This window comes from Mauremys reevesii, linkage group 2 (genome assembly GCF_016161935.1).
Source record: "Mauremys reevesii isolate NIE-2019 linkage group 2, ASM1616193v1, whole genome shotgun sequence".
NCBI classification, from domain to species: Eukaryota; Metazoa; Chordata; order Testudines; family Geoemydidae; genus Mauremys; species Mauremys reevesii.
This window is the reverse complement of record NC_052624.1, coordinates 160,690,232-160,717,438: the sequence shown is the minus strand read 5'-3', so window position 1 is coordinate 160,717,438 and position 27,207 is coordinate 160,690,232. Positions and strand designations below refer to the sequence as shown.

Genomic DNA, 27,207 nt, shown 5'->3' with positions numbered 1-27,207 from the left:
AGCATTAGCACTTGGGAGCGGGGGGTGGGAGGGTTGTTTTTTTAATAACTATGGAATTAACTTGGGCCTTTTTCCTGCCAGTGGAGCTTAGTTCCAGGAACAATCAACCTCCCAGATTTTCAGAGTATTGGGCAAGGTTTATCTGAGACTACCACTAAAAAAAAGGAGAGGAGGAGAATCAGGATTTCTCTGCTAGCTCAGACCAAGGTCCATCTAGTCCAGTATGCTGTTTCTGGCAGTGGACACCACCGGATGCTTCAGAGGAAGGCATAAAAGCTCTATAATGCACAATTATCTGATAATTTGCCCATAGGGGAAGTTTTGCCCTAACCCTATGCAGTTATTGATTTACTTATTTCCTGAAGCATTAGGTTTTATATCCCTTATACATTTTTATCCTATCTTAAGTACAGCAATTGTGGAAGTTCCAGTTGTTCATATAAATGTTGAATCCTTTGTTATTAAATCTTTCCTGGGATGGAAATCTTTCTTTGCCTCTAATAATTTGTGTTGCCATTCTCTGAACCTTTTCCGTTTCTGCTCGATCTTCATGGAGCTGGGCAACCAGGACTGAAGGCAGCATTCAAGATGAAGTTGTACCATTTATCTCTATATCTGATGGCTTTACAATATCTCCAGGATTACACTCTGTTCCGCAGTCATGGTGAAAGCTCTGTGAAATGTTCTCTGCATGTAGGAGTTACTCACTAAGGGTTTCCCCCTCTCGCATTCCAGGATTGATATTTATCAAGGGGGCTGATAAATCTCATTCAAGTTTTGGTTTTCTCTGCTGTCCAGTAAGAATGTTTTGCTTGTTGCCTCACCAGTTTTTGCTCTTCCTTCACAGAGTCGGAAACATGCGAGCAAAGTGAGACTTTACTACATGCTACATCCCATAGATGGAGGCTGCCCGGCCAAGAAGCTCCGATCAGAAAACGTGAGTATGTTTCAGAGCCCTATTCTGCGCTGCTTTGTGAATCTGTGACCCTGTGCAAAGGCATGTACCACCTGTGACAGCATCAGATAATCACATACCCAGAGGTACCAGTTGGGGTAGCTGAAATGCTAAGTTACTGAAAACAGTTTTCCATAAATGATACAGAAAATATGACATGCGTCAGTAGCAGTAATTGAATTTTTAGTTTTTACTTGTCTTTGTTGTAGAAAAGACAGAAAAAAAGGTAGTCTCGTGACACAAATCTAGTATGCATTCAGTCCATTCAGAGCCAGACCAAACTGTCTGAAAGACATTTAGTTTGTTCCTATTGGAATCCAGGACCCGCCCGCTGCTAAAAGACCTCCCCCGAGCCTAAGGGGAGGATCCACAGGACCTGGGAACTAAATGATTATGGGGGACAACTAATGAGATAACAGGGACAGGAGTGAGATCAAAGAGTCAACGAAGGGAACATTTAGTCTGTTGGCTGGTGAACTGCAGTGGAAACGACTGAAAGGCTAATGACTACGTGGATGATTGCACTTTCAGTCAAGTTCCCTTTCAATTTGGGGTAGTAAAAACTGCTCTTTAATTGTGGTGGTTAAAGTTCTGTAACTGTTCCACTGGAAGTCTGGATTGAAGTCATTTCAAGTTCCATACATTCAGATGATATTTGTGCACAACTTTCTTACCCCATGGTAGAAAACATCAGGGAGAGAACCAGTGACAGCAGAGGGAAGCACTTTGTTAGAGAGGCAGCTAGAGAGCGATTCATGGGGGGAGAGTAACTAGTCAAAGGAAAATGAGGAAGGAAGAAATACACGTCAGTGAGCAATTTCCATTCTAGTGTGTCCTGTAACCCTGATTCCACTCTTCCTTATGGCCTTTGAATGTATCAACTTCAATTTCTTGGCAATTCTCTGTGTACTTGGCTGTGACAGCTGCTCTCTTTGCCCATCTCAAGATCCTTTCACTTAGGTCCATTTTGTATTGCCCTCATTGATATCTCTCTCTTCCTGGTTTAGATCACTTGGCACGAACAGTTCAGTGTGGGAGATTTAATATTCATGGGAGCTGGGCAGCAAAAGCCATGGTCATCACACTAAAAATATTTCTTACTGTGAAACAATCCGCTCTTCAGATCTGGGTCTTGTTCAAAGCTCCTTCCTGGGGTCTCTCACTTCATCCCTTGGTGCCTCCAACCTGCTTTCTAATTCCATCCAACCCTTCCTTGCACATTGCTCAGCATCCAGACACTCACCCTTTTTGCTTCTGGAGCCCATTTGACTTCCTGTTTTCTCCTGCTAATAAGAAACCAGCCTGAGTTTGCTCTGACAGCTCTGTGCCTGCCCTTCACCTGCACACCCAGCGAGTGTATATGCTCTGTGGCTATGTAATACATCATATCCCCCATCTGTCCATTAGGTGATCGCCATGTGACAATTTTGCTTCCTTTCTATATCCTTTGGCTCTCCCAAGCTCAGAGTGTTGTTCCAGCACAACAGAGCCTGTTTCAGTCTGTTATGATTGTCCTCTCCCTGGCCTTCCAAGGAGGAATATGCTTTGCTTGTCCCTGCTCAGATATTATCCAGTCCTTTGTATTCATGTGTAGCCAACAGAGTTGAGATATTTAGACCGTTTCTTGAAGGCAGCATAATAACATCATACTGCTCATTTCAGCTTGATGGTAGTGTTATTGAAGCCACGGCATAGTGACTTTAATGAATATTAAAAATGCAGTTACTTGAATATGATGTTACTGCAGCCCAGTTATGTTTCTCTGTAAAAACATATGTTACCAAAAAGGTTACCTTGGCCTCCTTGCAGAGAAAATGGTATATTTATGTGACTCTAGAGTGTATCCTACCACTTGTAAACTTTTAACTATGAAAGTAAATGCTTGTCTTCCAAAGGTTTCAAGGAAGCAATGCCTGTTTCAGCTGTACATTTCTGATGACACAGGCCTTTCCAACTGTACATGATCAACATCGTTTTCCAGCTGACCTTTAAATAACAAGGAGGATAATATTTGCCATTATCTCATGCTTATGAAAATATGCTCCATTCCTTAAGCGGCCATTAAGCCTTCATCCTAAAAAGCACTGAATTTACACAACCCAATTATTAGGCAGCCTTTTGTTATTTTAATTTTTTTGTAAAACAAACCTGATGCCTTTGGCATACTGACTGGTTGTTGACCTTTTCTTTTAAATGTGTGCTTAACATTTCAGACGAAAGTAATTTGAGAAGGTCGCAGGCTGGGACCAGGTCACAATTTGAGAAGGTCACAGGCTCTGAAATTTGAAGTCAATCATGACTTGACTTGGCAAATTTAGTTTTCATCAGGATTTCCCTATCACCTGTAAATAGGGAATGGGGCCTGTTTAAGACTGATAGAGACTATGGAATCTTTTTGTACGCTTTGGGGCAGAGGTTGGGATGGGGAGAAATCCATTCGTACTTTCTTCCTGGTCCCGTTTGTACTATTAGGTACTGTTAAGAAGTATAGCAGCCCTAGTCGGCGACCACACTTATTGAAGGGGAGGAGAGATGCTATTAAAGCATGAATTGCCTGAGGGAGCATAAGAAATGATATCAAAACATATATTGCAAAGAGTACTATATGCCTTGTAAGGAATGCTACAGACAGTTAAACAAAGGAGCTAATACTGTTGGTATCTGTGAAAGAAGTATAAAGGATATAGGCTTCTTTGTTTTGAAGCTCATATTCTGAATCAGCAGATAAGTTATCAGTACATCATTTTTGTACTATAAATATTTTTTTTCGTTCCCGGTGAAAGCTTTAATAGATGCTTTAATTCACATGTGGAATAATTATACACAAATTAAAGAAAAATGCTCGGTTTTAAAGCCTAAATACTTCTAATAATGTGCATATCTTGTACCCGAGCAGTGCTTTTAACTGAAATTTCCAACTAGCTATAAACTGCTTGGCGTAAAGGAATTGGTGTTGGGTGACTACAATTTCTTCTTTTGCCACAATAGAGCAAAGAAGTGCAGAGATGTTGCCATCCTGTGTTACCACACTCTACTTCTACAGCGTTTCTAAAGCAAGGTCCCTGTGTGCATCCCCCTCCATTCCTGTCTGAGCGGAATCCTCTTGTTAGTTCGTCACATGGCACAAAGTCGTCATGCATGCGGCTCCCCCTCATCAGGGTTGTCATTTCTGAGTTTAGTCTACTGCAGTTCTGAGCTGTGGGGCTGCTACCTCCATAACTGGAGGCAAGAAAGTTCCTGAAACCTAAGTCAGACTACTGCAAGGTCTGCATGTCTGCAGCCTGCAATTGTGCCTTCGGTGGATATGGCTAAGGGCATGATCCTATCATACTCTTGTATATACACCCCTGTGTTGTTAAATGATAAAATGCCCAAATGAACTAGTGCCTGGGTGGTGTCCTGGCTGTGATGATTAGATGCATCTCGTGGTTATTGCTAAGTGGTCCAGGGTTCTTTCTCATGGATGGACTCCTTAATAATCACACACGTGATGTAAACTTTCTGGATGGGGTTTTCAAAAGTACTTAAGTATCAGAGGGGTAGCCGTGTTAGTCTGGATCTGTAAAAGCAGCAAAGAATCCTGTGGCACCTTATAGACTAACAGACGTTTTGGAGCATGAGCTTTCGTGGGTGAATACCCACTTGGTCGGATGCATGTCTTAAGTGAGATATTAACATGAAGTTTATACTTAGGCACTGCCTTTTTGTTCTGTCTTTGTACAGTGCCTAGCACTATGGGATCTTGGGCCATGACTGGGACTCCTAGACACTACAATAATATAGATAATAATAATAAGATGTATTGACTTTCAGTTGGACTTGTGTCCCTATGTTACTTAGGCATTCTTGGAAAAAACAAAAAAACCAAAGTCAGTCTCTTTCTCCCTTTCTGCCTCTCTCTTTCTCTCTACTTACACATGATGGGGGATGGGGTGGGATTGCGTGTTACAAAACCAGCTTTCCTTCTAGAATTCTTTTCTTAAATGATGTTGAAAATATTACTTGGGTGGCAACCAACCATTCTCAGCTGACTTACAAAACTACTGATATCTCTGTGGGAAAATGACTTAATAAAACATAGAGGGGAAAATAAGCTTCTATTTTAACAGTCGGTAGGTGCAGGAAGAGTTCAGAAGTCAGGTTGGAAGGCTGGGTTGGAACCCAGGTCCAGTTGTCAGAGGAAGTTTCTGTCTCTCTCCTGGTGGTGGGAGCCAGCCTGGATGGCATCAGATGAGCAGACAAAGACTAACCCAGGACTGGGAACATTATTAAACCCAAGAATATTGACCTGGGAGTCAACAGGCTTTACACCCATGAGACTCACAACTTACGGGGCGGGGAGAGAACCCAATTAAAGGCAGCGACCAAGGCCCCCTTCCTCATCACTCTGGGTTTTATACTTTCTCAGCCCACCAAAAACTACCCAGACTGCCTATAGCAGCCCTTTCTATTTTAGCCTGAACAATATCAGCTTATAAATAAAGCTGCTTTGGACACAGCCTCAGAAGATGCTCCAGTGTCCTGTTTTGATAATGGATGCTGCATTTGACACCACGTTTCTCTGTGACATGAGGGATCTATTATCGACCACCTGACCAGGACAGTGATAGTGACTATGAAATGCTAAGGGAGATTAGAGAGGCTATCAAAATAAAGAACTCAATAATAGTGGGGGATTTCAATTATCCCCATATTGGCTGGGTACATGTCACCTGAGGACGAAATGCAGAGACAGAATTTCTCGATACTTTAAATGATTGCTTCTTGGAGCAGCTAGTACAGGAACCCACAAGGGGAGAGGCAATTCTTGATTTAGTCCTGAGTGGGGTGCAGGATCTGGTCCAAGAAGTAACTGTAACAGGACTGCTTGGAAATAGTGACCATAATATAATGACATTTAACATTCCTGTGGTGGGAAGAACACCTCAACAGCCCAACGCCGTGGCATTTAATTTCAGAAAGGGGAACTATGCAAAAATGAGGTGATTAGTTAAACAGAAAATAAAAGGTACAGTGACTAGAGTGAAATCCCTGCAAGATGCATGGACGCTTTTCAAAGACACCATAATAGAGGCCCAACTTAAATGTATATCCCAAATTAAAATACACAGTAAAAGAACTAAAAAATAGCCACCGTGGCTTAACAACCATGTAAAAGAAGCAGTGAGAGATAAAAAGGCATCTTTTAAAAAGTGGAAGTCAAATCCTAGTGAGGTAAATAGAAAGGAGCATAAACACTGCCAAATTAAGTGTAAAAATGTAATAAGAAACACCAAAAAGGAGTTTCAAGAACAGCTAGCCAAAAATTCAAAAGGTAATAATTTTTTTTTAAGTACATCAGAAGTAGGAAGCCTTCTAAACAACTGGTGGGGCCCTGGACGATGGAGATACAAAAGGAGCACTTAAAGATGATAAAGTCATTGCGGAGAAACTAAATGAATTCTTTGCTGCAGTCTTCACAGCTGAGGATGTTAGGGAGATTCCCAAACCTGAGCCATCCTTTATAGGTAACAAGTCTGAAGAATTGTCACAGATTGAAGTGTCATTAGAGGAGGTTTTGGAATTAATTGATAAACTTAACAGTAACAAGTCACCAGGACCAGATGACATTCACCCAAGAGTTCTGAAAGAATTCAAATGTGAAGTTGCGGAACTATTAACTATGGTTTGTAATCTGTCCTTTAAATCGGCTTCTGTACCCGACGACTGGAAGATAGCTAAGGTAATGCCAATATTTAAAAAGGGCTCTAGAGGTGATCCTGGCAATTACAGACCGGTAAGTCTAACGTCAGTACCAGGCAAATTAGTTGAAACAATAGTAAAGAATAAAATTGTCAGATACATAGACGAACATAAATTGTTGGGCAAAAGTCAACATGGTTTCTGTAAAGGGAAATCATGTCTTACTTATCTATTAGGGTCTCTGAAGGGGTCAACAAACATGTGGACAAGGGGGATCCAGTGTACTTAGATTTCCAGAAAGCCTTTGACAAGGTCCCTCACCAAAGGCTCTTGCATAAATTAAGTTGTCATGGGATAAGAGGGTTTAAGAGAAGGCACCCAGCTGGGTTTAAGAGAAGGTACCTGGACTGTGTGAAAAGGAGACAGATAATGTCAGGGGAGAGCTGCCTGAGGAGGAGAGGAGAGAATCAGAGACAGGAAAACATCAGGGGAGAGCAGCTGGAGACAGAGAAGGGCGGGGGCTGCCTGACCAGGAGAGGAGAGAGGCAGGAGCAGCACAGGAGAGCTGGACCAGAGAGCTGCTGGGGAGAACAAAAGGTGAAGACTGTTGTTGGTGAGGACTGGCCCCGGCTGGGGAAACCCACTGAGTCATAGGAGAGCTCATGCAGAGGCTCCTGGGGACATGGAGAAGAGCCAGCCTAGTTAAGGGAAGCTGAGCCCAAAACAAGAGGGTTGATGCTGGAGGGTGGCTCCCAGGAGCAGGGGTTGGATTCACAACCAGTGATGCCTGGGTGCGTAGAACGCTGTGGGAAGGCCCTTTGCAGCAGGCCTGAGTAGAGGGCTGTGCGAAATGGAGCCCAAGGAGAAGGGGTTGGTCCTGGAGGGAGGTTCCCTGAGCAGGAGTAGGACTTTCTGGTGAGGAGGCCTGTGGGGTGGATCAGTGCAGGGAGCCCTCGTTCAGGGGACCTGACCTGGGGCCAAGGGAGAAGAGGAACGATGGGAAAGAAGTGGATCTGGGAATGCTCACATGGATGGCCTAGATAGTGAGGCCCAGGAACAGGTCCAAGAGTGGCACCAGGCTGGAGACAGATTCTTGGGAGGGTGATCTGGAAATGATGTCCCTGACAGTGGTAGGGATAACTGTGGCGAGTCGGTTGTCCTTTAGGGTTTGGGGAAGACTGGTTTTATCATGAGGGTTCTGCAGATTATTTCTTGTGTACCTGAATAAATTATGTCTAAGGGTGGGGTTTCAAATGGACACAGACTGTGTTCCTTTATATGAGTGAATGAAGGGGAAACTGAGGCAGGCATACTGGTGGTACCATGGACTGCCACAGGGGTCCACTCAAGGTGAGGCTGCCCTGCTACAGATCCATTGTTACAGTAGTGCTAACTACATCTGAGTTTACTCTCATTTGGTAACTGGCCCTTTGTCACAAGGGGCAGATCCTCTGTGTGAGATTCTTGCCACTGTGCATTCCCTTTCTCCTAGAGCAGTGGTTCCCAAACTCCTGGAGTTTCACAAAATTTTATAGGGGGTTCTCGGGGAAAAAAATTCCCTAATGGCGGACAGAGCTCTCGCTAGGGACTCCTTATAAGAAATGGAAAGGGGGATGGATATTTTTGCTATTTTTAAAATTAAACAGGCAGCTAGTATTGTTTTTAAAATTATTATGAAGAACAAGTTTAAGCTTTGTTGTAATGTGCATTGTTTGTCTGGAGTGCTCAAGACCTGAATGCTTGTGTAGGAGGAACTCTTTGAGTTGGCTTCTTAAATACCTTCATGCTGTTTCACATCTGATGCTCCTTGATGAAACATAGGAGACTTGTCTTACAGGCTTATTCAAAGTGGTACAAGCTACGAAAGTGAAATCTTGGAAGAGTGTTGCCGTTTTCATAATGTAATAAAATACTGTAATGATAAATAATAATTAATAATAGTGTGTAATAAGCATGTCATAAAAACAAATTTTATGTTTCCAAGATCACTGCTTTCATAATTTATACTCAGGTAAAGGAGAAAATCCCTGGAAATACTCATTTTTAGGAGGGGGTTTGCAAGACTTGACATTTTAGTGAAAGGAGTTCACAGTTGTTAAAGTTTGAATATGTCCTAGAGAATATGGTGACTGTTCTGACCTGTGGCTTGGAAGTTGGACATAGTCGTTCAGCTATAGCAAAGTCATGGGTCCAAGGCTCTCACACACAGATATTCTAGGATCGGCAAGTGCAGAGTTCAGTCTCCCTGCATTGTGTGTTGGCCCTTCGAGCAGGTGGTACAATAAACTTGGAGAAGGTTCTGAGCTGTTTCAGTTGGGAGACTTGATCCTGGAGACAGGGCGGGGACTGAAAGTGGAAAAAACTGGCAGCCTGGAATGAAGCGAGAGAAGCCTGTGAATGAGTCAAAAGCTGGACACCAATTTGAAAAGGGTGATTTCCCGGCTTTACGTTTCCTAGCTTGGGGACAAGCTCCATCATCTCTGTTCCCCTTTCAAGCCATGAAACAAAGAAACACAGACATTGAAAAGACTCGTTCCTTTCACTATATTCTCCAGTGCTTTGTCATGCTAGTTTTAAATAGATGCTTGGGAAGCCTGGTAGCTACGTCTTTGACTGAAGCCAAAAGCAGGGATCCAAGCTTTAAGCCTAAGGGCAAATCCGTTATTTCCCTCCTGAATTAGGAGAGAGTTATGCCATTGTCAGAGCTGCAGAACTTGGATTATTTTATTTTGTGGACTATGGCCCTTAGTCTAACATTGTTCATTCAAAGTAATGTGCTGGATGTAAGATATTCTGAGGTGCAACAAATCTTTCAGCAGCAGATACAAATCACCATAAATCAGTACTTGCATTTTGCTTAGATGATGATAAAAGCACAGGCTGAAATGAAGGCGATTCAAACCTTACACTTAGCATTATGGAAAATAGCTTTTTAACAGCAGCACTTTCTTGATGCACAGAAATGAACTCCTATTTAAGATGCTTCTCATTGCTTTTGGAGCAGTGTTTTGTATTGTTATATTTCAGGGGGTCATATTATCTTTTATTCTTAGTGAAGACAGGAGGTTCACATTGATTGAATACATTTCTTTGTTTTTCCCTAACATTGCTTAAGGGACATCCAGCAAAGGACTGCAGCTGCATAGTCTCTTGTAAGGATTGTGCCATTTAGCAACTTGTTAACAGGCATCTGAATAACTAAAGTTAATTCTGTTGGATGTACAAGATTCATTTTGAAGTTTATAATGTTATTAAAAGAAGCCCTATGAATTAGCAGCATGGCTAGGCATGAATACAAACTCACAGGAAGATGAACGGTCTTGTCATTGGCGAAAGTGTAACAGAATGAAATCTCAAGTAATCTTTCCGGGGTTAGAAATAAAATATATTCTGCTCTCAATTTATGTAAGGGTGATAGGGCTCACGCCTGAAGACAAAGCGCTTTGTGATGAGTTCCTTTCTGGCGGGATTATTTCATCTTTGGGCTGGCAAAACCAATTTGGATTTTGTGAAACAGCAAAGCGTGGCTCTCTCTGGAAAGGGGGATATTTTCAGGGTCAGTAGCTGACGTCACATGTTAAACTCTGCTCATCATGTCAGAGCTTTGCTGGTCTTACCCATCAAGACTTGGGTGGAGCCACAGTTGGAGGGAGGGTCCACCTGGAGATTTTTTCAAATTAAAGGGTGAAAATGTTCTTTTAAGATGGCTCAAAGATCCATGTTGCAACATGCATGTAACAATTAAGGTCCTAGTCTGGGCACTTGCTCAGTCCCATTTGCATTGCTGGCTTTTTGTTTTGCATTTTTATTTCAGTGAGGCTCCGGAAGACAGCCCTGAGCACTGATGATGTTTCAGGCAGGGCCAGGGGAAATCTAAGTAAAGGCACTCGCTGGTGGGTTGATGCCAGGGCTGGAGGCTTGAACTCTCAGCTTCGAATGAGAAGCTACAGAATCTACCTCCATTGGTCCCTGCCCAGAGCGGCAAACTCTCATGTTTTTATCACCAATCTTACAATATACAAGGGTTTTCTTGAAGCCCCAGCTCCTGGAAATGTAGTGACATGAGAATCTCAGATTCAGGTAAACTAAGCTTCTAGTCTTCGTGGTTGTGGAGAAAAGCTAGAAAATATGACCCTGAGTGTACCCCAAAGGTTCAAAACCCAGAAAGCAAGAACAAATGAATCCCAAAGGTTTCTAAATCTTACAATCTTTAAGCCAGTTTCAAGATTTTGGGGCCTAACTTGAGACTTTTGAACAGTAGGGGTTGGCTATAGTACAACACAACGCTTTCCAGAGAGGATCCAACAACTGTACCCTCACAGGAATCCATGTTCTTAAAAACACTTTACAAAGAAGTATGGCGGCCTAGAAACTCACGAGGTTGTCAAGGAGAACCTAGAGGGAAGACGCTTCCTGCCACCAAGGCTGGCATGACAGAGCTTCCAACAGAGACCAAGACCTTATTTGCACAAAACGTGTACCAGTTAAATAAACGGATTTTAGTTAAGCTGGTTCCACCCCTTGTGTGGACATTATTTGGGTTTAAGAATAGCTTACTGCAGTTTAGCTTAACTTTGTTCCCAGTTGACTTAAGCTCAACTGAAATCAGTGTGTCCACACAAAGGTTTGTTCCTGTTTAGCAGAATTGGTTTAAATTCACACCTTAGTTTAAAGCACTGCAACTCTCTGTGTAGACAAGACTATAGATGGGTGTTTCCATGAGACTTACCCAAACTGTAGTGCTGGTATATGCTGTGCCTTCATTCGCAGAAGAAGACTATCTCCTGAACAATGGCAGTGCCATACTGTGAGCAGACCAGCAGGTGTGGGGTGTGCACGTGTGTGTGTGGGTATGTGTGTGTTTCACCCTTGCTGATGTGAGATGTACATCCTGGAAGGGGCAGATTGCCTTTCCCTAAGCAGGATGTCACCTTTGCAGAGCATCTAAACTCCCCTGGCCTGCATTCCTTCCTAAACCCAGCCTTTGGCAAGGCAGTCCATTGGAACGTTGCCAAAACCCCAGACTGGCTTATTAATAGCATTTGTCCAGGTTGTCTTGATATACAAGGAATGTTATTTTACCAGTTGGTTACACAATGCTGTCATCTTCATGTCACTCAACCAGTGACGAAAGGAACCTAGATCAGGTCTCTATAGGCCATCTGTTTACACACAGAACCATCTCCCGACAAAGTGACAAAAGGAATAATTACTCCTCAGGGTTAGAGCAAGGCTCTGAGCATCTGGACACTTTTGTGCAGGGAATTTACCCTTAGGGAAGAAATAAGGAAGGCAATGCTACTGACAAAATGCTGCAGACTTGTATATTTAATTAATAATGCTTTAGCCAAAACATTTCCCCTACTGCTGGTGCTTATTAGCATTATAAACATAAGAAAAATGGATAGAGGGAATTAACAGGGAAGGTGTGTTTGCATTATGCATGGATGTTGAGACTTTCAAAGCCAACTAGGGATTTAGCTATGAAACTCCCATTTGAAATTAATGGGAGCTGTGTGACTGAATTCCCCAGTAGGCTTTGAAACTCTCAACCAGAAACTTTAGTGGCCAGTAGAAAAAAGAGGAATAGTTTGAGTGATCTGAGAATCAGTGAAAAAGAAAGAGCTGACGTTGTAAATACAGTATAAGTAAGATGCATAAGTCTGAGGCGTTTTTTTTAAACTGTGCACCATTCATAAAAGCAGGTTGAAATGAAACAATGTCACTGAAGCGCAGAGGCAAGGTGGGTGAGGTACCATCTTTTATTGGATACCATATCACCCATAGGCAAACACTTTTCACAAAATGTTCACTCCATATCTTGTCTCTCAGTCCTCATCCTCAAAGCAAAACTGCACAACGCCATCAAAAGATGAGCCTGGAAACTTAAATTCATAACTTTGCTAGACGCTAAAAATCATGGCCTTAATAAGGACACTGGAATTATGGTTTATTACAACAATCTGTAACCACTAAGCCCCCTTTTTTTTGTCCTGTGACTGCAGAGGTGTTAATGGACCACTTTTGGTCCTTCAGAATATGTGTTAACTACTTGTGCTAAACTATCTTTTTCACCTCAGCTGTGACACTTTTATACTTTCTCCAGGCCTGAAGCTCTGTGTGGCTCAAAAGCTTCTCTTTCACCAACAGAAGTTAGTCGGATAAAAGATATTACCTCACCCACCTTGTGTCTCTAATATGCTGAGACCAACACGGCTACAACAACACTGCAAACAAATTAAAGCACACATGCACACAGATCCAGGTTCATAAACACCTCAGTATATAAGGTTGTCAGACAAGAACTCAGGTGGTGGTTCTTTATGTATTGCAGCCACTGATGATCAATGAATTCTGAGCATTTTTCACTGTGCACTTGACTTTCAAGTAATTCCTCTTTGAAGACATGTAAAATATCTTGAATCCCATTTCACAGAAGTGTGAGTTGCACTCAGAATAGAAAATATCAGAGGGGTAGCCGACGAAGTGGGTATTCACCCACGAAAGCTCATGCTCCAAAACGTCTGTTAGTCTATAAGGTGCCACAGGACTCAGAATAGAAAATATACTTCTGTGGGATTTCCCCCAGGGGCTACAACTGATTTAGATTAATTAAGGAAAAAATCAGCAAAGGAATGAAAATTAGGCTACGTCTACACGAGCACTTTTGTTGGCAAAAAACTTTTGTCCATCGGGGTGTGAAAAAAACACCCTCCTCCCCCGACTGACATCAGTTTCACTGACAAAAGCGCTGGTGTGGATAGCGCTATGTTGGAGGGAGATGCTCTCCTTCTGATATAGCTACCACCACTCACTGGGGGTGACAGGAGAGCTCTCTCCCATTGGCACAAAGCGGCTGCACTGGAGACATTACAACAGCAGAGCTGCAGTGGTATAGCTGTGCTGCAGTAAGGTCTGTAGTGTAGACACAGTCCTTTTTCCAATGGCTCTTTGTGATGAAAAGGAACATGATAGATGGACTAGGTGTGAGCTGCACGAACACTTTGCTGTTCCCTGCTGCTGTCATTCCTCTGACCTAATCCACAAGTGTTTGGATGGACGGTGAACATTTCTAGTGTTGAAAATTGACCTGTTTTTTTGCCTTTGTAGCGGGTTGTGACAAAATGCACATGCTGCTGTCTTACTGACTGTAGATGAAAACATAGTCATTTACAGTAGGTTTCCAACATCCCAAGTTTCCCTACAGCACAAACTTAAATATTCTAGCAAAATCACCAGCACTGCATGGCAAACATATTGCAAGGAGGAATTAATCATCTGAATTTAATCAGTGCATAATGCCAGTAGGTCTGGATAGAACAGAACTGCATGGCTCTTGAAAATGGCTGATTTATATTTTGGTAACGCTTTGCTTGACAAGAGGTGAGCTAGAAGCTAGGCTAGCAAGATGTGTTGTGTGGAGGGGCATGCTGGGTGGGACAGAAATGGATCCCTATTTAGGTTAATTAATAAACCCTGCACACTCTCATGCCCTTAACAATACTATTAATGGGTCATTGTGGTGTACTGGCAGAAGTAAATATTTCTGCCAGGCAAGAGAACTACACCCAGTGGTAACATCACAACTTAAAAATAACTCTGTTATTGAACGCTTCAATCAGACTGTTTCTTCTGTTAATACTGTTCCAGTACTGTGCACCTTGGAGCAGCACAAGATCATCTAGATTGGAGATGGAAAAATCTTATTTGGCTACAGTTGCTGTAAAGTATCCTCCTGCAGGATTGTCCCCGATAGTATTAAATATCAAAAACAATTGGACTCCGCCACTTTCTTTGGAAGACTAATCTGCAGCCCTCATAGAAATGTTTCCAGATATTAAGCCTGCATTTTTCTTTTCCTTAATTTCACCCTCCATTAAAAGTATTTAATGCAGTGGCTTGATGCAGTTAACAAATGCGGGCTTTGTATTCCTTAGACAGTATATAAGGAAGAGATTTTCAAAGTCACAAAAGGGAATTAGGCACGCAACTCCCACTGATTTTCAGTTGGCTTCTAACTGCCCCTTGTGCCTTTGAAAAACTCTCCTCTCTCCTCACTTCTCACCCTCCCAAGAGTAGCGACACTTGCAGCCACAAATGGCTTTTTTCTGTGTTTAAAGGAGCAATCTCAGTAAAAATCACCCCTATGCAGATGATCAGCTCAAGGCTAATACACCAGTTAAATGTCATTCAACCCAGAGAGTGAAGTGGAACTAGAATGGTCTTGCTCTGGCCCTTTGCACCAGTGTGAATGTCACACTAGACGGTTAAAAATTGGGGATAATAATAAACACTTCCATGTAGTTCTATCATGAGTACGCTCCACAGCATAAAGCAAGCAGAGAGTTTAGTTGTGGGGACCGGCTGTCCCTTGTTTTGGCATACAAGAGTGGTGGTGCATCCAAATAAAATGCTATTGTTGGGCTTTTCTTTGGCAATGTTAGAGTGGGATTGAAAGTAGGGCAGGCAGTGGGACCTTGGTCAATACCTTGACGGTGCTGCTATATTAGGAGTTCTGTAATAAAAGAAGATAAGGACAGAGGTTGAAACCTTCCTCCTTTTTAATGAACCCATCCAACACACTCCACAGGACAGAAATTGCTAAAATCCAGACTGTTTCACTGCAGCTCATAAGTGAGACTCTTGTCAATGATGACTATGTACCATCCGCTGTAGGAACAGTAGGGTAAAAAAGTGAACAATGCTGTCTCCAGATGGCTCATTGCTAGAGGGATTTTTACTGTGGGTTGGGGGCCAAACCTGACCAGCTTGCAGAGTGAATGAGCCTAGATAATAAATGCACACACACTGCTAATCTGAGAAAACACACACATTTGGAAAACAGCATATTCAAGGGGGCAATTGGTCAAGTTGCCTCCAGGAGCAGGCTAAAGCTGTAAGTCTTTCGAGTTCTAATCAGAGAGTCTTCATTTGAAATAAATGAAAAGATTGCATTATAGTCCGTGCAGATCACAGGCAAGCAATGTTCTTTTCTTTAGGAACACTAATAAGTGGCTTTAGTATATTTCATGCCTCGTTCAGATCTTTTATTGTCAAGCAGCCTTATTTATCTGTCTCTCTCCCGCTCCATGTGTTTGAACTGTTCTTGTCTTGGATCCCAACATTTCAGTGATCTAGATAGCAGCCATTAGTTTTTGTCAAAGTATCTGTTCATATTCAGTGTCTATATAATCACAGGGAATGAAAATGCCACTTAATGCAAGAGAGAGACCTAAGCCCATGAGGTGTCTGGAGAACTTGGCACACATCCCCTAACATATTACTGCATTGGCAGCATTGCCTAATGATTCATGGGGTGAAAGAATACACATTTGCATATGGTTTGATTCTGGGCACCCTGTTTTGTTATGACTTCACTGTGAACAGCTGTGCATGCATACTCGCAGGAACACAGGGTAGCTGGAAGAGACGTGTGGTTTAAACAATGGCTTTCTACTGATTTCAGGTGGGATAAACAAAAGTAAGAGGCAGAGTCCCTGGCTGTTGGAAAGTTCTTGCTCCAAATAGGGCCAGAAAAGAGTTCTGATCCTATTTAGGCACTTCAATAAGCAGCCAACCCAGCATGCTGAGCTCTTCTGAAAATCTGTCCAACCGGGTACAGCTCTAAATGCACTCATCACGTTTCCTTGTGGTGCTGACTCAAATATCCATTATGACTAATACTTACGACAAATGCAGCCCTTTCGCCCTGTTTGTAAATTGTTGACAACGAGCCCAGTAGCTATGAAAGTGTTTGTTGTTTAGCCTTTGGGTTTTTTGGGAACTTTTTTCTCCACTCATTCACCAGTACTGATGGACAATTATTCCCTACCCTCAACTCACATGATATTGGCTCTGCTCCCTGGTGTTAAACCTACCGTCTCCTTTAAATACACTGAAGAGAAATTGTGTGTGTGTGAAATATCAGTTGAGAGACTGAAAAATCAGAGTAGGTGAGTACTGCACTTGAAAAGTGATGCAGCAATAATGCCAGTTGGGACACACTTTCTGTGAGGGCTTCAGGTGCAGCCTGCTAAGAACCATAGGACCAAAAAATAATAATTAAAAAAAGGTGTTCAGAGATATCCTGGTGATCAGTGCCTGAATAAGAAACAAGGTGGGTAGAGATGGATGTTTGGGAACTGTTAAATGCTTAATTCTCACAGTTTATAAGCAGAAGATTCTCCGGCACAGATGTCTAGCAAAGTTATGAATTTAAGTTTCCAGGTTCGTCTTTTATAATGGTAAACATTCAGAGCGCACTAAAGCCTATATGGCAGTTGAGGAATGCTAGTATTCCTCAACTGCCATGCAGTCTGACTGGCCCTCAGCACTAGCTGGTGCCCCACATGGCCAGATGTGTGAAACTGGTGACTGAAGGGATCACCACATGGAAAGTAAAGGGACTGGCTTACCTGGGAAAGAAATGTAAAGAAATGGAAAAGCTGGACATCACAATAATGGGACTAAGTGAGATGTTCTGGAGAGGTCAAGATGACTTTGTCATAAGCATTACGAGTGGCAAAGAATACAGAGTTATTAGTGCAGGTGGATGGCAAAGTAGGAAAGAAATGGTAATTATAGTAGGTAGGATGTAGCTGGAAGGATCGAATAAGTAAATCTATCTGAACAGTAATGATAATTGTGATAAAAGCACATCCAAAAGATATTATTGAACTACAGATTCTGATGACGTCCAACAGTTCTGTGAAAACATTGAAGAAGCAATGGAAATGAGTGATGGGAAAAAAAAAGACAGAGTGGTAATTCTTATGGGAGACTGGAACACAAAAGTAGGAAGAGGTAGGATATCTGTGACAGTTGGCACATTAGACCTTAGTGGAACAAATGATAGAGGAGAAAGATTTATGGAATTTTGTGAGAAAGATGACCTCATTATCTGCATTACTCATGTTGAAGAGAACCTATTGCAATCAACCATAGTTATAGAAATGGTGTTAGGAAGGTTAAGGTTATGCCAAGTGCAAATTGTGGATCAGATTAGAGATTGGTATTGATGAGACTGATATTAAACTGAAAAAATTTATGGAAAGCCAAACACTATCTAGGGAACCTTGAAGCTCTGGGGAATCAGAAGATACAAAGTCATTACCAAGAAGAAGTGTTGCATATCATTGGTGAAAACAAAGACTCTGTGACTTGAGTACATCTGCAAGATGCTATCAGAGAAGCTGCAGATAAATGTATGGGAAGAAGTTACTAGCTAAGAAAACCCTCTGGATACCAGATGAAATTATTGTTCTGATGGACAAAAGAAGAACAGTAAAAGCACAAAGATCAATAACAGAAAGAGAGGAATATTGAAGACTAAATAGAATGATAAAGAATAAATGCAGATTAGCAAAGTCCGAATGTTTGAATGAGAAATGTAAAGACATTGAACAATTGGATAAAGAGAAGGAACAAGTGAGGTATCAAAAGGTAAGAAACGTTAATTACAGAAAAAAAGATGATCAATATGACACTTAAGGACAAAAATGGGCAATATTTGATGGATCCTAAATACAAGAATGAGAGATAGGGAGAATATATCAAAGAACTATGTAGTGGTAGGCCTGAAAAATCTCAATTTAGAGATCAGTCAAGTAAACCTGCCAATAATGGATGAAGAAATCAAGGCAGCAGTGACTTCTGAATGGAAAAGTGCTAGATTGTGCTTGAATACTGGCTGAATTGTTAAAAAGCATAGAGGATGAAGGCTGAAAGCCCTGTCAGAGGTAATGAAGAATATGTTTAAGACAGGAGAATTGCCAGGAGATTTTACAACCCCACTCTATCCATATCCCCCCAAAAAGAACACTTCTGCAGTCTTTACAATTCATAATCAGCCTGGTATCACATGACTCTCCTATATTTTTGCAAGTTGTTCAAGACTGAATACCCGGAAAGATTGATACAAAAATAAGCGAAAAACAATATAGCTTCAAACATAGAAAAGGCAGGATAAATATCATTATGAACTTGAAGCTCATATTAGAAAGATCAGTTGAAATGAGGAAAACAATATATTTGTGTTCATTGACTTCCAAAAAGCATTTGCCAGAATTCACAATTCCAAATTGCTTCATATATTAAGATCTGTAAGGACTGATGGCTACAAACTCCAAATAATAAAACAATTATTCTGGAATCAGAAGGTGATTATAATGGGAGATGAAAATGAAAATCTAATAGAGATCAAGAGAGGAGTGAGATAAGGTTGTATAATGTCACTAATTCAACATTTATAGTGAGTGATTAATCGAAAAAACAGAAGACAGTATTAAGATGAATGGAAAATAGGTGAATAACATTCACTATGCAGATGACACTGTTGTCGTCTGATTCAGAAGATGGTCTGATGAAGTTAGTGGAGATTATATATCCTTTAGTGTTGAATGTGGACAAGACAAAACTATGGTGGTATGCAAGGATCTTGGGAAAACATGCAAAATTCCAATGAACAACATAGCTGTACAGCAAGTGAAAAATTATTGCTACTTAAGAAGCATCATTACAGAAGATGGAAGATTGGGTGCTGAAATCAGAACCAGAACAGGGAGAGTGAAAGAGACATTTTGGAAGTATAAATATCTGATTAGAAGTGACACAAAACTGAAGACTAAATTCTGACTCTTAAATTTACATTTGATCTATGTTAAATTATGGCTGTGAAACATGGACATTCAAACAAAGAAACTACAATCTTTCAAAGTACAGTGTTATAGAAGAATTCTGAAAGTATCACGGCGAGACCGTGTAATCAGCACAAAAGTATTGGAGATGACTGGAACTCAGCAAACACAAATCAGCCCTCGAGGAGCAAGCCTCCCTGTTACACTGCCCCCACCAAAAAAATCCTTAGTCACCCCAGGGCAAGTTCTAGCTGAGGGAGTACTATTTTTTCTCCCCTTCCCCAGAGCTGGCCATCTCCATGCACCTTGAGAAGGAGAGGGAGCTACCCACGCTGTCCTGGTTTGCCCAATGCTCATCGTCTGGGTGCCCACCTCCCGGCAAGCATCATCTGGGTTCCCACTTCGTGTCCTTTTAGAACCTTTATTTCTTCCATCGCCCCTTTCCAGTCTGCCTTTCTGATGGCCTCTCTGGCTCTCCATTCCTCAGGCTGCTGTCCAAGAGAAACTGCTCTCTCTCTCCTGAGCTCCCTTCCTCTCTGTCACCCGGAACTGAAGCCTGCCCCTCTCATCCACCAGCATATCAGTTTGCCACTCCAAGCCCTGCTTCCCATGGCTGGCTCATCCCTTTCTTGTAGGGCTGGCTGCTTGCTGTCCTTCAGAGCAGCCGTTTGCCTCTAGTACTTTTCCTCTCCAATCAGCTTTGTGTTCATTGATTTGTCAGATGTAGGGGGTGCTGCCGTAATGGTGGCATCAATGTTTGTGCTCCTTCCTTCATGCAGGGTTTCCCAAGTCCTGGTCACCTATTTCCTTTCCAGCACAGTCTCCTTTTTTGACATCCCTAGCTTGGTCTGCTCCCCAGCCCTAAGAGTGACTGTGTGCATCACCACACTGCTTATTCCTCTCACCTCAGGCACTCGGGGATGAGAAACCTCGGAGAGCGTAAAAGGAGCAACCCCCCTGCAACAGGAACGAAAGCAATTTTTTTCAATGTTTGCTTTGGACCTGGCATAGTCCCCCATTAGGCTATTATGCTGTAGGGATGCTTCCATAACCAAGGCAAGGGGAACTGGCTGCAGCGGTAATGGGCACGTTGCTGAGGCAGGTGGAAACGCTTGGGGGATGAGGGATATAAGGAAAGAGGAGTGCTGAATGCAGCGAATTGACAGAGATCTCCACAAGGTTAGATTGTCTCTCGGTCCTGCAGGAATTTCAGCAGTTTGTATTTACAATGCGTTTTTATAATCTCACAAATCTTCTTGATGTGGCTTCCTAATTATTCATGAAATACAAATTAGGCCTTCTGGATGCACTTGTCCTACAGAACTTTACTGGCTCAGAGCAGTAGGGGCCCAGCACATGTGTGCATTTCACTGTGATGTGTGTGTGTTGGGGGTATTTATTTATTTTAAGGAGCACACTGAAAAAAATCACATTACTGGGAGACATTATCACTTATATTCTAAAAGGTGGCCAGAAGCACATTTTTGTTTTAATGGGCTCAATTCAGCAAAAATTAAATTTGCATGGCTGCTGGCCATGGAAACACAGCTTGCATCTGTAGGTTGAGAGAGACAGAGTGAGCTGAATCAGAACTGATTATAGATCATTAGCAGTAACTTATGGAGCATTCACCCTTGTGGAGCAGTATTGGCACTCATATTGTTTGTAGGTGAGCCCATTGGCGGGAGATGCAGTTATACACATTTTTTCCAGCTGTGGCATTCCATCCAATAGGCAGCATGGCTTCTGTACATTGTATGACACTGGCCAGTTACACCAGTATAGAGCATTACTTCAGAGATGATCTCTACGCCAGATAATCATCAGCCAGGATCTACCGCACTTCCAACGTGCTCATATTTCACGCAGCCCGGGGTCCTGTGCAGCTCTTAGGAGGATCTGAGGGCTGCAGTAGTCCTCTGGATACGTAGCAGAATAACTCTCTGTCCATTAGAAAATATATCACCCAACATGATGGAGTCTTCTGCTTGTCTGAAACACCCATTTACCTGAAATGTTATAGTGTACCCCAGAATCTGTTTTTCCTCAATTTCTGTGACAACCAAGTTCATGAAAATACAGAGATTACCAACTCTGGAAAAAATAATGGAAATGCTATGCATGTATGGGGACCTCCTATGCAAGAGCAAGTTACTTATAGTCTGGGTGTCAGAATCACAAGGTCGTTGCCACAGCACTCACAAGGCATCATCCTTGCACCAATATGTTTCATTCCATAGATACCCCGCCCCCAACCCCTCCAGGCAGAGCAGCTGATCGCAGTTTGAGAACCCACTGTATTAGAAGAAGAGTCTCTGGCAGCATCAGTTTTCTAGGCATGTTTTTCACTACCACATGCAAAAAGCCCATCTCTTTGTGGATATCTTTTTTCATATCCGAGTAGTCACCAGGCAGAGTTCAAAAGTTCATCTTCCACAAGGGAAGAAGCAGAAAGTAGCAGATTTTTCCTGGCTGGTGGTTCGGTCTGCTGGGCAAGTTTTGTTGCAGTTATTCCAGTCTTTAGTAGGTGCCATTAGGTTGCTCTTGCCTTCAGGTTTATCTTGTTAGCAGTTGGTAGTAGATAATTGCTGCAAGATAGGTGTTTTGTTCTACAGTACGTGTCAACAGATGAAATGCTGGGGATGGTCGGACACTCTTTACAGGAATTCTCTCTGCAAATGCCAACTAGAATGGGAGCTCAAAATTCCCAGACATGATTAATAGTGGACTATAAATGTTTCTTCATCATACCACATTATTATTTAATATTTTTCAAGCACACCACAAGCCAGGAGAACCACTGTCCCTCATAATAGGATCCTTCCTCTCCAATCTTAGACTTTTGAGCAGTGAAATACTTATCAATGTTGGCATTTAAAGTATCATCATTGAGCATCCGAGTTAGCCCCCATTTAGATGAATGGGGCAGTTTGTGACTCAGAGCTGTTTTTTCTGGCTCTCTGCAAATTTGAGCAGGCATCACTCCATTGGTCCCACTCTGATCACATTAGTGTGGGTTTCTTTGCAGCCACAAGACTAGAGAGTTCTTAAAAAAGAAAAAAAAACCGCTGAGATGCTGTAGGACAAATGAGAGGCCTGTCTGTGAACCCCTGACTAGGCCCTGGCACCTCCCTAAGGCACCTGTTAGAATATAAGTGCTGTATGGGCCTGCTGGGCTTGTTACCCATGGCTCATGTACTGAATAAAGGTCTCCGGGAAGAGTCAGGGGAGTTAGTGATGTGTTGTGCTGGCCAATGGTGCAGTCAGTTAGATTCAGTCAGGATCTAAAGAGGGTGGGAATGATTCTTTGCACTGTGGTGCACTGGGGTTTTTGGAAGGGAAATGGCCAAGGAGGTGTTGTGTTGTTGTTGTTTCTGAATGACCAATAAGCCAAACCCCAGGAAAGGAATGTGTCTGGCCACTAACTCAGGCTCTTCATGGTCTGTTGAGAATGGGGGTGGGGGGACTCACATAGCCAGATCCTAGTTCCTGAATTTCCCCATCTGTTTGATAACTAGGAGTTTGCCTTTAGCGCACCTGGAAAGAGCAGAGAAATTGCTCTGGAGCATCTCAGATATTATTCCCAGCATTGGGTTAGTTAAGGAAACTGGCCTAGGTCTAGCCTGTCCAGTAGGGGCCCTACAGAAGGCTTCACCTTTAGTCCAGCCTGAATTATCAATTTACTAATCTCTGATTGATAACGGAGACCCTGTCTGATCTCTGGTACTGTACAGACTGTAATGAGAGTAATCAGGGGTTGCTTTGCTGACAGTGCCAGACCCACTGCTGCAGAAGTGGCTGGCCATCCATCTGATTGTTCAGTACTCATTTTATTTTTAAAGCCATCTTTTCCCCATCCCCTCTCTGGCCTGTGCCTGAAATGCCTGGCACTCTGCGCTGCAGCATTAAAACAGAAGAGATTTAAAATTATAATGAACCTTCCAGTGATTTTCAAACAGATGATCTGAGGGGCTTTGTGCATTGCTGGGGAGGCTGGGCAGAAACCAAGCCTAGCCACTGGCAGGAGAGAGTCCTCATAAACACAGACCAAACAAGGAACCATCAGCAAAAGGAGCCTGGGGAGATAGCACTCAGCCTTCCTGCAGGCGCCGTTCTCCTGTCTGCAGAAGAGCTCCCCTTGGACACCCATGCAAGGAGAAAGGCAAGGGCACTAAACGTAACCCCTTTAGTGCCCCTGCACCCAGCCACAAGCTCTAGCACACCAAAGAAAGAGGGTCAATAATCTAAACATTTAGGCTGTGATTTCCAGAGATGCCTGCGGGAGTGAAGTGCCCAAATCCCATTGGAATGTGGCGGCATGGCTCCGGTGAAACCCCCCAACCTGGTTGGTTTTTGGGCCCCCATCCTCTAAAGAGGGGCCTGTCCTATTCTAGCTGCTCCTTGGCACATTTTAAAAAATGTTATAAAAGAGACTATCCCTTTGACCAATAAGCAACATCTGTTATAACAACCCAGGTGTCTGATTTCCCAATCCCCCATAGCCAGTGAAAGCAAATACGGGGCGAGCAACGGAGGGAACCCCTTGAGGGGTCATATGAAAGCATGCGGGGGAATGAGCCCTGATAACTGGCAAGGAGCGAGTTACACCCCATGAGGCTTACCACAGCAAAGGAGCAACAGGGAGATCCCCAAAAGCAACTGGCATCAGAGCACGTACCTGTTCATAATCATCAGCGTCTCCTTTCTTTGAGGCCACAGTTGGATAGGGCTGAGGTGATGAACAGATTCCATCCATGTCCTTTTTGAGCCACCATTTGAGCCTGCTAAGGGTTGCCTGAATGGTTTTATATACCATGTAATACCACGGTCTCCTTAGACATCCAAGGCCTCATGCCTACTGGGACTCGTATTAAAGCAGATTATGTGCTGTCATCCATTCCAGGGACACTCGGGGGCAGGGAGCATCAGCAGTGGAGAATAATTCATTAAGCAGAATTAATGCTTGGGCTGCAAACAGGGGGTGCGTTTCAGATAGCGAAGGGAGGGAAAAGCCCCTTTGGATTTCTGGGGTGGTTGTGTCTTTGCAGTGACATCACAGAACTGGATTTCACTCTTCCCTTTCTCTGCGAAGGTCTGTCTGGTTTTACTTGACATCTCTCTTTCTTTTGTCTCCATCCAGGGCAGTGATGCTGACGCAGTGGACAAAAACAAATGCTGCACGCTGTGTAACATGTCCTTCACCTCAGCAGTGGTGGCCGAATCACATTACCAAGGCAAAATCCATGCCAAAAGGTTAAAACTGTTGCTAGGTGAACAGCCAGCACTAAAGGCCACAGGTAGGTCCAGAGACAATGAATATGAGGAGACATTAAAAAGCTGAATCTTCTGTCCATTCAGATTTATGACTATTCACTGCACCAAAGCAGGATTGGGGGGCACCACAGCTCTAATGACTCTGCCGATTCAGAAAGTAAAGGGATAGCTAACTAATAAAGATCAGCAGTAGCAGCTATTCATTTTTCTTGCTGTCATCATAACCTTTTAAAAAAAACCTGCTGATGCCATTATTGCCTGTGTGGTTCACGCAGATTAGTAGTTTATCAGGCAGCATTGGCTGTTATCTCTGCTTCCATGTTTCTGAAAATCATCTGTACATTGGAAGACAATGTCTCCTCCAGGCATGTATAACCAATGTCAAGACTCACTTTCATTATCAGAAATTACTTGACAATTTAGCTAATATGTTTAATAACCCCTTATAGTTACTGCACAGGGCAGAATATAATCTGCTCTCACTGTAGAGGAAAATCTAGACTTTAAAACATTTTGGATCATTGGCCTCTTGATTTTTGCCTACATGACGTTCATGCCATTCTCTGCAGTGATTCCAATAATGCAGGCCCATTAACTTTTACATTTAAAAAAGACAAATGTTGGAATCAGATAATTTAGCCATCTTGTTGTTTGCCTAGCCATAAAATCCTTTCAACTTCTAACATTCTGTGAACCTGAACTTCCACTTCAGTTCAATCTGGACAGAGGATACTAGATTCTAAACGGGCATTAAAATTGGGCTGTAATCCTACAGATAGGTGCAATGTATTTCACTGTTACTACCAGTGGCAATTCCTTTAGAAAGGAATTTAAATTTAGCTGTGCATTTTATATCCCCGTCTAATGAGTCGAGTGTAAATCGTAGGTATAATTAAATAAGGTTTTTCTTGCTTTACAGACTGTAGATGGTAAAGTATAAAATATCACTTGTCTTTTATCCTCTTCCTTGTTGTGCTTAAGAATTGTCACTTCCTTTACCTGGGGGAATAGCAGGGAATCACTTTAAACCATGGCTTACTCATTGTTTTAGTTAAAGAATATCTTCCTATAGGGAATCATTACAGGTCATCATCTATTAAATTACAGAAATATAATAGAAACAGTGGGCATTTGGTGACCAACTGGTGCAGCTTTCTGTCAGAAGACACTATGGGTAAAAATTTCAAAAGCACCTAAGTGGCTCCAGAGACTAAGTCCAATTCATTTTCAATAGGACTTAGGCTCCTAAGTAATTTAAGTGCTTTTGAAAATTTTGCCCTAAGTGGTTTGGGACAGGCCATGAAGATACTGGGGCTGCAGAGGGGCAGCCTGGTGATAGGCAAAGGCAGTAGGTCCTACCCCCTTGCTGATGAAGAGTGGCCATTACAAACTGCAATCTGCCCCAGGGAAAGGGGGCTGGATGACAACTGGCAGTAGCCACTGAGGCAAGGTGGGTTTAGAGGGTTGGGGGTTCCCCTGGGAGGGGAGACCCAGAGCGGGGATTCTGCAGAGGCACATGGGGCCCTGAGGCAAGCGAGACATCGGCCAGCAGAGGGCGCTCCGAGTGCTGGACGAGCTAATTCCCAAGAAGACCAGCAGGAGATGCTGCGCCGGTGAGTCATCTCTTCACTACCGGACCCAAATATGGGAACTCAGACTGGGCATGGAAGTTATGTTTCTGCCCAACCTTTGGGTGCCACGGTGCCCACGACTTCTAACCCCTTACCAATGCTAAGAGAACCAATATGAGATGGCATCATGACTCAATTTAAAGTTGCTTTCTTGCATGGAAGGCCAGTATCAGGCCTTTGTCCTCAGGACATGTATCGCAGGTGGACTCAGATTATGGGAAACATTAAGAAAGGCCCCCGTGGAAAGAATACCTTTGTTTATATGTTTTAGATTGCGAGAATTTCTTTTTAAAGACCAAACTCCTTCGTAAGGAAAATGTTAGAACTTTCCAAGCTTCCCCAAGTTTGTTTTCCAGGATGTAGGCCTGAAGGGCTTGCTCCAAAGCCCGGTGAGTTCAATGAGCTTTGGATCAAGCCTCAAATGCTTGAGTGAATATCTGTTCTCTGAGCCATGTGGAGTGCTTCACATGAAGGTCAACTGTTCAAATCCATAAGCTGTTTTCTGGCCAATGTGAAATTAGTTATTTATTATTTGTATTCCAGTAGCATCTAGGAGTCCTTGTCATGGACCAGGTCCCTGTTGTGCTAGGCGCTGTACAAACACAGAACAAAAAGACAGCCCTTGCCCCAAAGAATGTCCAACTGATGCATAAGATAAGAAGCAACAGCTGGAGACAGATGAGGAGAACAAGGAAACAACGTGACAATATTGGTCATCATGATAGGCTATGGTCTCAGCTCACCAACTGCCTAATCATGATGTCTCTTCCATTCCTAATGAACCATATGTTTGTATAAAAACCTGAAACCCCCACACCCATAAATTAATTGGCCCTAACTAGTCAAGGACTGAATGGACATGGAGACTGACGTTACCTCTCCAGGCTGACGTTGCCTTGCCAGAATGGGGTAAGAGGTTGTGTCGTGGAAACTTGCAGTGGTATTGTCCATGCTGCACCTCTCCTATGTAAAGAGAAAATATTACCCACAGCACTGTCTCAAGCAGTACTGTAAAGAGCCCTGATTTCAC

At 42.8% G+C, this 27,207-nt stretch overlaps 1 protein-coding gene across 5 annotated transcripts in view; it reads left to right on the top strand.

The window, feature by feature from the left end:
• The window catches only part of ZMAT4 (zinc finger matrin-type 4), a 162,692-nt gene that overhangs the window by 68,940 nt on the left and 66,545 nt on the right, over window positions 1–27,207 (top strand). For all 5 annotated transcript variants that reach the window (XM_039521795.1, XM_039521794.1, XM_039521793.1 and 2 more), the window contains 2 exons: window positions 848–937; window positions 24,413–24,569. In XM_039521795.1, the coding sequence (XP_039377729.1) occupies window positions 848–937; window positions 24,413–24,569 (247 nt within the window). The remainder of the gene's footprint in view (window positions 1–847; window positions 938–24,412; window positions 24,570–27,207) is intronic.